Source organism: Chiloscyllium punctatum, chromosome 35 (assembly GCF_047496795.1).
Source record: "Chiloscyllium punctatum isolate Juve2018m chromosome 35, sChiPun1.3, whole genome shotgun sequence".
Classification (NCBI taxonomy): Eukaryota; Metazoa; Chordata; class Chondrichthyes; order Orectolobiformes; family Hemiscylliidae; genus Chiloscyllium; species Chiloscyllium punctatum.
In genome coordinates, this window is record NC_092773.1 from 9,068,526 (window position 1) to 9,081,685 (window position 13,160).

Genomic DNA, 13,160 nt, shown 5'->3' on the forward strand with positions numbered 1-13,160 from the left:
TGGAGGAACTGTTGGGCGAAGTTCACAGCGCAGAATCAGATAAGTTAATTGTTGTGTTAAGTCTGTCCAAGAGAAAGGCTGCAGTAGTGAGTATAGTGGATTCTTTCTTGATTATATGTTTTTGGAGAGAACTCTCTTGATTAAACTTAAAATATAAGCCATAGCTATTAATTTAACCTCAGGCAGTGTTTGTAGAGGAATAAGACGGTGTTATTTTCTGGGTCTGTAGACTGTGAAGGAGCAAAAATGGCCTTTGCAGTGATATGTACTTCTTGTCAGATGTGGGAGTTTGAAGAGAGTTTAAGGGTTACTGCGGATTATATCTGCCATAAATGCTGTTGGATACGAATCTTATCAGATCAAGTGGATCGGTTGGAGAGACAGATAGAAGCGATGAGGAATTTGCAACAGCAACATTATGTGATGGGTGGCAGTCATACAAAGGAGAGAAAGTCTCAGATACAATCACATAGATGGGTTAACTCCAGGAAGGGTGAGAGAGGTAGGCACCCAGTGCAGCAGTCTTTTGTGGATATACCCATTTCAAACAGTTATGCTGGTTTGGAAAATGTAGGGGGTGATGGATTCTCAGGGGAACGTAGCACGACCAGTCAAGCTTCTGGTATTGAAACTGGCTCTTATGCAACGAGGGGTACGTCGGCTCCCAAGAGATCAATTGTGCTCGGGGACTCTGTAGTCAGAGGTACAGACAGAAGTTTCTGTGGCTAGCAGAGAAAAAGCAGAATGATGTGTTGTTTCCCTGGTGCCAGGATCAAGGATGTCTCAGAGAGGCTGCAGAATGTTCTCACGGGGGAGAGGGGCCAGCAGGAGGTCATTGTTCACATTGGAAGAGAAAAGGTTGAGACTCTGAAGGGAGATTACAAAGAGTTGGCAGAAATTTAAAAAGGAGGTCCTCAAGGGTAGTAATATCTGGATGACTCCCAGTGCGATGAACTAATGAGAGTAGGAATAGGAGGACAGAGTAGATGAATGCATGGCTGAGGAGCTGGTGTATGGGAGAAGGATTCACATTTTTGGATCATTGGAATCTCTTTTGGGGTCGAAGTGACCCGGACAAAAAGGATGGATTGCACCTAAATTGGAAAGGGACTAAAATACTGGCAGGGAAATTTGCGAGAACAGCCCAGGAGGATTTAAACTAGTAAGGTGCGAGGGGTGGGACCCAGGGAGATAGTGAGGAAAGAGATCGATTTGAGACAGGTACAGCTGAGAACAGAAGTGAGTCAAACAGTCAGGGCAGGCAGGGACAAGGTAGGACTAATAAACTAAACTGCATTTATTTCAATGGAAGGGGCCTAACAGGGAAGGCAGATGAACTCAGGGCATAGTTAGGAACATGGGACTGGGATATCATAGCAATTACAGAAACAGGGCTCAGGGATGGGCAGGACTGGCAGCTGAATGTTCCAGGATACAAATGCTACAGGAAAGATAGAAAGGGAGGCAAAAGAGGAGGGGAAGTGGCATTTTTGATAAGGGATAGCATTACAGCTGTGCTGAGGGAGGATATTCCCGGAAATACATCCAGGGAAGTTATTTGGGTGGAACTGAGAAATAAGAAAGGGATGATCATCTTATTGGGATTGTATTATAGACCTCCCAATAGTCAGAGGGAAATTGAGGAAAAAACTTCTAAGGAGATCTCAACTATCTGTAAGAATAATAGGGTAATTATGGTAGGGGATTTTAACTTTCCAAACATCGACTGGGACTGCCATAGTATTAAAGGTTTAGATGGAGAGGAATTTCCTCAGTGTGTACAAGACAATTTTCTGATTCAGTATGTGGATGGATCTACTAGAGAAGGTGCAAAACTTGACCTACTCTTGGGAAATAAGGCAGGGCAGGTTACCGAGGTGTCAGTGGGGAGCACTTTTGGGCCAGCGACCATAATTTTATTCGTTTTAAAATAGTGATGGAAAAGGATAGACCAGATCTAAAAGTTGAAGTTATAAATTGGAGAAAGGCCAATTTTGACGGTATTAGGCAAGAACTTTCGAAAGCTGATTGGAGGCAGAAATGAGATAACAAAAATCCAGAGAAAGTATATTCCTGTTAGGGTGAAAGGAAAGGCTGGTAGGTAAAGGGAATGCTGGATGACTAAAGAAATTGAGGGTTTGGTTAAGAAAAAGGATGTCAGGTACAGACAGGATAGATCGAGTGAATCCTTAGAAGAGGAGAACGACAGTAGGAGTATACTTATGAGGGAAATCAGGAGGGCAAAACAGGGACATGAGATAGCTTTGGCAAATAGAATTAGGGAGAATCCAAAGGGATTTTACAAATATATTAAGGACAAAAGGGTAACTTGAGAGAGAATAGGGCTCCTCAAAGATCAGCAAGGTAGCCTTTGTGTGGAGCACAGAAAATGAGGGAGATACTAAATGAATATTTTGCATCAGTATTTACTGTGGAAAAGGATATGGAAGATATAGATTGCAGGGAAATGGATGGTGACACCTTGCAAAATGTCCAGATTACAGAGGAGGAAGTGCTAGATGTCTTGAAACGGTTAAAGATGGATAAATCCCCAGGACCTGATCAGGTGTACCCAAGAACTCTGTGGCAAGTTAGAGAAGTGATTGCTGGGCCTCTTGCTGACATATTTGTATCATCGATAGTCACAGGTGAGGTGCCGGAAGACTGGAGATTGGCAAACGTGATGCCACTGTTTAAGAAAGGCGGTAAAGACAAGCCAGGGAACTATAGACCGGTGAGCCTGACCTTGGTGGTGGGCAAGTTGTTGGAGGGAATCCTGAGGGACAGGATGTACATGTATTGGAAAGGCAAGGACTGATTAGGGATAGTCAACATGGCTTTGTGCATGGGAAATCATGTCTCACAAACTTGATTGAGTTTTTTGAAGAAGTTACAAAGAAGATTGATGAGGGCAGAGCAGTAGATGCGATCTATATGGACTTCAGTAAGGTGTTCGACAAGGTTGCCCATGCGAGACTAGTTGGCAAGGTTAGATCTCATGGCATACAGGGAGAACTAGCCATTTGGATACAGAACTGGCTCAAAAGGTAGAATCCAGAGGGTGCTGGTGGAGGGTTGTTTTTCAGACTGGAGGCCTGTGACCAGTGGAGTGCCATAAGGATCGGTGCTGGGCCCTCTACTTTTTGTCATTTACATAAATGATTTGGATGCGAGCATAAGAGGTACAGTTATTAAGTTTGCGGATGACACCAAAATTGCAGGTGCAGTGGACAGCGAAGAGGGTTACCTCAGATTACAACAGGATCTGGACCAAATGGGCCAATGGGCTGAGAAGTGGCAGATGGAGTTTAATTCAGGTAAATGCAAGGTGCTGCATTTTGGGAAAGCAAATCTTAGCAGGACTTATACACTTCATGGTAAGGTCCGAGGGCATGCTGCTGAACAAAGAGGCCTTGGAGTGCAGGTTCATAGATCCTTGAAAGTGGAGTCGCAGGTTGATAGGATAGTGAAGGCGGCGTTTGGTATGCTTTCCTTTATTGGTCAAAGTACGGAGTTGGGAGGCCATGTTGCAGCTGTACCGGACATGGGTTAGGCCACTGTTGGAATATTGCATGCAATTCTGGTCTCCTTCCTATCGGAAAGATGTTGTGAAACTTGAAAAGGTTCAGAAAAGATATACAAGGATGTTGCCAGAGTTGGAGGATCTGAGCTACAGGGAGAGGCTGAACAGACTGGGGCTGTTTTCCCTGGAGCGTCGGAGGCTGAGGGGTGACCTTATAGAGGTTTACAAAATTATGAGAGGCATGGATAGGATAAATAGACAAAGTCTTTTACCTGGGGTCGGGGAGTCCAGAACTAGAGGGCATTGGTTAAGGGTGAGAGGGAAAAGATAGAGACCGAAGGGGCAACTTTTCACACAGAGGGTGGAACCTGTATGGAATGAGCTGCCAGAGGATGTGGTGGAAGCTGGTGCAATTGCAACATTTAAGAGGCATTTGGATGGGTATATGAATAGGAAGGGTTTCGAGGGATATGGGCCAGGTGCTGGCAGGTGGGACGAGATTGGGTTGGGATATCTGGTCGGCATGGACGGGTTGGACTGAAGGGTCTGTTTCCATGATGTACATCTCGATGACTCTCTGACTCTATGAAGCCTTCAGTGCAATAAGAAGCATACAAAAAAGTTTCCTGCTTTTTGGGTCCAGAATTTTAACTCATTATATGTTAATTTTGTGAGTCACTTCAAGGCTTAAGGTGTGGTAACAGACATAGATAGTGTTGTAAACACAATATGCACAGGATATTTCTATGAAATGATTATTATATTATCGTAACTTTGACAGCAAATATTCACAGGAGTAGAAATGGCCATATGTTCCACTATTGGTTCCTCTTTTTGAATACATCAGTGATCCACAGTGAAATTAAGTCATTGTTAAAATAGAAATACATTTTTCCCTTCATCTACTTCTATTATATATTTGTGGAATGTTTTGAAAAACACAATCAAATAAAATGTTGTATTTGTGCGATGCTTTCTCAGGGACCTGTTTTGGACCTCGTGACCGAATGCATGTAATGAGACGAAATTTCAACTGATTCCATTTCAAGCTTGGTGCGGAGTTCCCGATGGGTCAGTGTTGGGTTCCTTGTTTCCCTAACGTATATTAACTCCCAGGTCTTGTTGTGCAGAGCGCAAATTCAAAACTTTGCAGATACAAAACCTGGAAGAACTGTGAACTGAGAAGAGGAAAGTGTAGAAATTCAAAAGGACACAGACAAATTGGTATAATTAAGAGATGAGGGTCAGATTAAGTACAGAATAACAGAAAGAGGGAGTCGGACATTCAGGCCTTCAAACCAATACCACCATTCAATATGATTAAGGATGGTCATCCAATACAGTATTTTGTTGCTGCTTTCTCCCTGTACACCCTGATCTCTTTAGCCCTAAACACTGTATCTCCCTCCTCCTTGAAAACATTGAGTATTTGGGCCTCAACCACTTTCTGTAGCAAAGCATTTCACAAGTTCACAATTTTCTGAGGAAAGTCTACTCCATATTTTTACACTCTGACACCTGGCACTTGACTCCCCGGTCATCAGGTACATCCTTCCTGAGTTTACATTCACTACAGAAAAATATGAAGTAATTCATCTTGGTAAGAAGAAAGTAGATTAACAACATTAAATAAAGAACAGAGGAAATTAAAGTTCTTGTGTAACCTTTAGGTTGACTGGACAGATTGAGAGTGACTAATAAAGCGTATAGTTTAGTTGGATTTATTCATCGGGATCGAGAGTACAACAGCAGTCAGGTTACATTGACCTTATACAAGGCAGGTGTTCAGGTGGAGCACTGCACCCAGTACCAGGAGACTTACTTTGGAAAGGATGTAAAGGCCTTGGAGAAGGTGAAGACATAATTAATAAGAACAGTTGCCGATTAGGTTATGACATTCGGAGTATCTTCCTTGAAGAAAAGAAGGACAGAGGTAGTGCATCAAAAATCATGAGCAACATAGACAGAGTTGACAGGGGGAAACAGTTTCCACTTGGAAATGAAATGTGGTCAAGCTTTGCCACACAGGTTGAGAAGGTCTGAATGCACTGTCTGAGTATGTGGAGGATGTAGAATCGAAGCATTCAAAAGGGAACTAACCTGTTATTTAAAAAGAAAGAATGTGAGAAGGCAAGAGAATGGTACGAAGTGAATTGCTCATTCAGAGATCTAGACATGTTTCTGGACAAAATCTTTCATCAATTCTGACGAGTGGTTTTGGCCCGATATGTTGACTTTGCTGCTCCTCGGATGCTGTCTAACCTGCTGTGTTTTTCCAGCTTCACATCTGTTGACATTGACTTGCAGCATCTGCAGTCCTTACTGTCTCCAAGTCATGACCAATCCATAGCTTTTCTTTTAAGCTACGGACATGTTTGGGTCTGCCCAAGCAGAAACCATGCCATTGTACCAACTTCATGAAAACTGTTACCTCTGCCAAAAGGTCGCTCTCACTGCAATCGCAGCCACTACATTCCCACAAACGGCAACTCCATTGTGTTGCTGCTACCTCTGCTGGCTGCATACATCGGGTTAAGATTCTCAAAGCTTCTTTCAACGAGGAGCAGAAAGAACTTGGGGCTACATTTCACTGACCTGTTCTGGTTCCACAGGTGAATGGACAGAATGGCTGTTCATTTGGCAAATGCGTATTAGAGAGTTAAGGTTCAATACAAATAAATTATATCGATTCAATGATACAGTGCAACCACATTTTGACAACATTATTTTCTGATTCGCTCCATTCTTACAGAATCCAGTCGTTATTCTTGGACAAGATGTACTGATTAAATCAGTCCTCCATAACAGAATCTCATAACGATAACTTCAACCCATCCCAATTATAAGCAACAATCAAGTCAAAATAACATCATTATCCATATCTAAATAACACCAACTATGTCATGTTATATTATGAAAAGAACGATTAAAACTGAGTTGAAGAAGTGGTCCACCTACGTATGGGACTACGGGTTAAATTATAAATCCTTGTCCAAGCCAAGGAGGGGGATGTTTCACAAAAGGCAAAGCCTAAAAATCAGTCATCATCACATCATGTCCCTTGTCTACAGGCTGAAGGTGGTCCTTGGCTCATATTGTTTCCATATCTCTTTATCCCATCCTTTTATTTTAAGTGAACCAAACCTTCCCTCAATTTTCAAGACACCCAACATGGATGTTCCTTTTCTTTTCTTCAAAACATGTGATCTACTGTGTCTCTTGCAAGGCCATTTCCTCAGAGCACCCAGTCTCTCAGGCTTTTCCTAATTGTGTACAACTTTCAGTCTTCATTCACTCTCCTCTATACTTCATCATTTGGAATGTTTTCTATCCATTCTCCTCTTAATCCACAGTTCAAAGCTATTTAGCAAGTTGGTCTCCTTTTTCTCTAAGATCCAAGTGTCACATGCACACAATACACCATTTCAAATTGTGCTCCTCAGAAGTTGCTATTTTTGAACATTTTGTTCAGACTTCTGGTCAACAATCATTTTGTCTTACACAACATGGCCATCCCTTTTGTTATCCTGGTTTTTATTTCTTTGTCAAATCTTCCACTTGCAGACATTAACTATCATAAACTTTTGAATCTTTTTGAACATATGAATATTTCTTGGTGATTTTTTTCATACGCATCACATTCCTTTTGTCAATGTTCACTTTTGTTCTAAAATTCATGCCTGCTGCCTCTATCTACGGTTCTTGAAGTAACTGCCACAGGGGTTTTGCCACCTGACATGAATTCTCAATGCCTCTCTTACAGTCAGACAGTCACAGAGATGTGCAGCGCAAAAACAGACCCTTCGGTCCAATTCATCCATGTTGACCAGATATCCTAACCTAATCTAGTCCCATTTGCCAGCACTTGGCCCATATCCTCTAAACCTATATACCCATGCAGATGCCTTTTAAATGGTGTACTTGTACCAGCCTCCACGACTTCCTCTGGCAGCTCATTCCATACATGCACTACCCTCTGCATTAAAAGGTTGCACCTTAGGTTCCCTTTATATCTTTCCCCTCTCACCCTAAACCCATGCCCTCCAATTCTGGATGCCCCCACCCCAGAAAAAAGACCTTGTGTATTTACCCTATCCATGTCCTTCATGATGTTTGGCATATTCATTCAGGTGAGAAGCCAAATATCAATGAGGTGAATTGTCATGTTAACAAGTTATTTAACAAGCTATTATCCCCTTCAAATTAATTTTTGGTTGCCAAGCAACAAACTAGCACCATTATTCGACAACTGTACAGGAAATGCAGCGAGATGGTTCTGATATTCAGATAGAAATCTCCTAGAAGATTTTAACCTTCAGCAAATCCTCTTGCAAGGATGCCTTCCTTGAAGAAGCTCTCTTCCTCCCTCTATCTCCTGCTCCTTGGATGCTGCCTGACCTGCTGCACTTTTCCAGCAACACATTTTCAGCTCTGATCTCCAGCATCTGCAGTCCTCACTTTCTCCTGATATTCAGATAGGCCTCAATGGACCTTACACACAATTCTGGAACAAATCTCATCTACAAGATCCTGTTCATTGAAAGAGTTTTTTTTACAGAAGCAAAATGAAACATTCGTAACAGAGAAGACCATGATCAGAGTTTGTGACTGTTGTTTGGGAGGGCAGTATTTCATTAATGTTAAGTTGCTGTAAGCAGTTTAGCTAAAACAAAAGAACAAAATCAGATCTCAAAGTCATTTTTTTTTCAAATAAGTTATGCTGAATTGTGCGTAAGTTAATTAGGCTGCACAACTATAATCAGACACCACTTACAAGTATGTTGGTCACCAACCAATGTCTCCAGAAACGGTATTTGGGGTTTTCCTTGCTCGGGGCATCTGGATCCGCCATTATCAGGATGTATTTCATGTCCTGTTAGATAAATATGTTGCACACAATTAAAAGCATTGCTCTGAATCAACAAAACAAGAATCACCGTGCTAGAATCATACCACTCAAACTTGAAAGCTATCGAAGTGAGTTAAATCTTCTTTCAAGGTCGAGGGGAAATATTTATCAAAAAAATGCTTGCATTAATAAATTCAACACAGTATATATATTGTCATTATTTGGGAATTTCGATTCAAAAGTGAGGGAAAATGGACATGAGCATTCAGTTTTTTTAAAATAATGATCAGAAAATTATTTTCAGCAGTGAACTTGTGTTGAGTTTAATGATAAAGAAACAGAGGGTCAAGGCCATTGGTACGTTGAGTTCCAAATAAGTCATCCGAGTAGGCGGGCAGTTTTTATTACTTTGTAGAAGCCTTGACACTGTGAAGTTTAGTTTCTTGAAGTCTCCAGGCTTTCTCAGTTGGTAGAAATCAATAGCCTATCAGAACTTAACAAAACTCTTTTCAAGCCATAACAGTTGAAAAGAGATCTTTAACTGCTTCACATTCCAGGAAGGAAGGCTGGAAAGAATAACTTGATCAAAGAACTGTAAAAATTAAGAGAGAAGCGACACTTCAAATACTTCAAGAATGAGTAACTGAAAAGGACATAGTTGGGAAAGGGCTCAATTTTTTTTGCGATTATGTTATAATCTTCCCAAATTGTCTTTTTGATGTCAATATATGTATAATATAGGTGTAGGAGAGAAACAGAGAGAGAGAAAGAGAGATTTGTTGTTTTCTTTCTCTTGTGTGATAAACCTGTATTCTGAAAACAATATTGGCAGCCTCTGTGAAAATGTTCAGTGAGTGACCACCATCAGAGCCAAACTGCAAAAAGAAAACTTATCATCTGTCATTGCATGAGTTAATTGCAGAAGGAGGCCATTCAGCCTATTGTTCCTGCAATGGATCCATCAACAAATTTGTGCATACCATTTGTACACAAGTAGTCATCCAATGCTCTGCTGAATGCCTCATTTTCGCCTGACTCCACCAGATTTTCAGGCAATGCATTTTAGGCCGTAACTACTTGCAGTGTGAAAAAGATTTTTCTCACATCACTTTAAATCTATGCCTTTTCATTCTTTTTCCATTTACGAGTGGAACAGCTTCTCCATTCCTGCTCATGACTTTGAAACAAACTTCTTCAATGTATCCTCAGAACTGAAGTTCCTCATTCCTGGAACTATCATTGTAAATTGCTTCTGCATTCTCTCCAACATAGTCACATCTTTTTAATAATGCGATGCTCACAAATGTACACATTATTCCAGCTAAGGTCTGACAAGTGTACAAAGTCAACATTAACTCCTTGCCCTTGTGCTCCATGCCCCTATTTAAAAAGCCAAGTACACTGTATGCTGTATCAAATGCTCTGTCATATCAATCCTACCCAGCCCTACCTGCTCCTGTGTTCCCTTTCGAATTGTATCCTCTATATAAAATTATCTTTCAATGTCCTTCCAAACAAAGTGCATAACCTCACACTTCTCTGCTTTGAACCTCGTCTGCTACCTTTCCATCAACCTAACCATGTGCTTTTGGAATTCCATACTAACTCAGTGTACAATTCTTCCAATGTTTGAGCCATTTGCAGACTTTGAAATTGTCTCCTGCACAAGATCCAGATAATATATATATATATCAGCAAGAACAAGGGTCCCAATATTGATACGTAGGAACTCCAGAAAGATATCCATTCATCATTCCACTGTTTCCAATCACTCAATTTTGTATCCACATTGCTACTATTCTTTTTCTGCCATGACTGATACCTTTCTTCACAAGTCTATCATGTCGCACTGAAACAAATCCTTCAGTAAGTCCAATTATAGTGCAAAAACAGTACCTTCATCAACCCTTTCTGCTACATCTTGAAAACCTCCAGCAAGTTAATTCAACACAACTTCCTCTTTAAAAATCCGTGCTGACTCTTCGAAATCAACCCATCATTGTCCACATGAGTACTAATGCTATCTTGAATAATTGCCTTGTGAAGCTTCGCCACCAAGGAAGTCAGTTATCCAGCCAGGTTTCACTCTAGGATTTGACTTGCCCAATATTATCATTAGCTGGTATCATAAAATTTTCTTAAAATCCAAGCAAAACTTCTGGGGTTGGAAGATACGTCATACACAATTTGTCATATCGGGTTGACTGGGCCTTATTCTCTGGGGTTTTGTAGAACAAGAGGGGAATCTCTTCAAAACATAAAGATGTTTGACAAGGGTGGATATAAGGATGATGTTTTACCTGGCAGGAGATCCATAACAAGGGGTCACAATCTCAGGATATGCAGTAGGGCATTTTGGACTGACATGGTGAGAAATCTCTTCACTCAGGGGTGGTGAGCCTAAGAAATTCTCCATGACAGAAGACTATGGAGGCCAAATCACTGAATATGTTTAAGAAAGAAACAGGGCGTTTTCAAGAGGCTGAAAGTGACAAGCGGGCATGGTGAGAAAGCAGGGGTAAGGCACTGAGATAAAGAATCAGTCAAGATCATGTTCAATGGCAGAATGGCTTGATGAGCCAAATAGCCTCCCCCTGCTCCTGTTTTCTATGTTTCTGTACAACCTTCACCCCTTAATATTCAATGGCACTTCCAATGCTGAATTCCCGTAATCAATGACCTGGAGGTGAACATTGACCAGAAATTAAACTGGACCAGCTATCAAAAATACCATGGTTACAAGGGCAGGCAAAAAATCAGCAGGGAGTAACTCAGCTCCTGACTCCCCAAAGCCTATCCAACATGTCCAAGGCACAAGTTGGGAGTGTCATGGAATGCTCCTCACATGTGTGGACAAGTGCAGCTTTAACAACACTTCAGAAGCTTGACACCATCCAGGTGAAAGCATCCTACCAGACGGACCCCCTGTCAAATACCTTCAGCATTCATCTTTCTCCACCACAGACAGCAGCAGTACTAATTTTTTTTTTTAAAAGTCATCTGTTTACAGTTGTGTTGGAGTGGGCCTGAGTTGGCATGGAACAATGATTGTTTCACATTGCCCACAGGCACAAGTGGGGCTCGTGCAGGATCCCATAATCATATTATTGATTTGAAGCAAGTGATACAAGGTGAAGGAGAAATTGCTGAAAGAGGGGAAATAACTCAAACTCAACTTGCAACAAATGTTGTAAATCAAAGACAATTCTGGAAATTCCTTGTTTGTCTCAACAACATAATGACTTTAGGCTGCAACAACTGAAAGACCAACAAGACCACGTTCTGTGAAATGACACTCTCAAATGGGAACACGCATGCCTTCCTGCTTGTGAGAAAACAGCATGTATTTTACTGGTATAGATTTGTGTTGCATGCAGTCAAAACAGTTTGTGGGCACAACACATTGTGTGTGTAAAACTTTACAGGATTAATGACTGACTGCCGGCAATCTGCTAAACCATATGATGAGTTGATCATTTGATATAAAACAGTGTTAGCTTTGCCACTTTTCTAGTAACAGGACGATACATGACTGAGAAGTTCTCTGCATGTACTATGCACTATTAAACACAGATTAATTAAGCACCTTCTGAATAAGAATTCATTTCCATCTGCAGTATTCTCCATTGTATGTAAAATCATGTGTCTAAGTTCAACATCTTCTCATGTCTGCCAAACACCATCAAGTAACTTGACTGATGTTTTCAATTGTTTCATTCCCACCTTATCATCACGAAGTGGCTTTACCCCAGATTTGAAAAGTAGCACAACAGTATGACTGAGCAAAGCTGGATCGATGCACCAAACTTATTCTTTCTGCAAGTTATGTACAATCCACCCGAGAACAAGTTCTAATAAATACTCAAGGAAACCAAAGACACTGCAGCAAACATACTACACCCCGCTGCACTAAATGCACTTTTGTGTCTTCCTCGCTCTCTCTTTCTCTGTGCCTAAGTCTCTGTAACGTGTATCTTTCTCTCTCTTTCTGCCTATGTCTCTGGAACTTGATTCCAGTTCTAACCTGCTCAGTTAGACAAGAAATAATCAGCTTCACTCGGAAACAACTCCTCAGCTCCTCATCAGGAGGAACCTACAGTCACAGAAACAGAGTTCATGACAGGTATCATATTCTTTGTTGTAAAATTGCACAGCCATCCTGGCAAACCAATTTTTAAGAACTTCTTTTTCAAAGCAGTCCACAGTTTTAAAGACACAAAAATAAAAAGACAGTCCTTTACAATGGAGGAGAAAGTGAGGACTGCAGATGTTGGAGATCAGAGCTGAAAAATATGTTGCTGGAAAAGCATAGCAGGTCAGGCAGCATCCAAGGAGCAGGAGAATCGACGTTTCGAGCATACGTTTCCTGAAGGGCTTATGCCCGAAACATGGATTCTCCTGCTCCTTGGATGCTGCCTGACCTGCTGCGCTTTTCCAGCAACACATTTTTCAGTCCTTTACAATGGTCAAGTCCCCGAAGAATCTCTCATGTTTCAAAAAGTCTAATCCAATTCTTTGGGACGTAAACAAGCATAAGCCTAATCTACTCAAACTCCCCTCATGAGAAAATACCTCCATACCTGAAATCAATCTCACAAACTACCTCAAATGCCAGAACATTTCCCCACAGATAAGGGGCCCCAAAACGTTGACAGGATTTTAGGTGTGCTCTGACTTGTGCTTGGTATAGTTTATACAAGACTTCATCTTTTAAAAAAATAATTCTACTTCCTTTGAAAAAAAGGCCAAAATCACATTTGCGTTCTCTCTTCGCTGCTGAACTTGGAT

At 41.2% G+C, this 13,160-nt stretch overlaps 1 protein-coding gene across 1 annotated transcript in view; it reads right to left on the reverse strand.

The window, feature by feature from the left end:
• The window catches only part of LOC140459619 (phosphatidylethanolamine-binding protein 4), a 461,051-nt gene that overhangs the window by 316,274 nt on the left and 131,617 nt on the right, over positions 1-13,160 (reverse strand). The window contains exon 4 of the mRNA XM_072553909.1: positions 8,298-8,396. Coding sequence (XP_072410010.1) covers positions 8,298-8,396 — 99 coding nt within the window. The remainder of the gene's footprint in view (positions 1-8,297; positions 8,397-13,160) is intronic.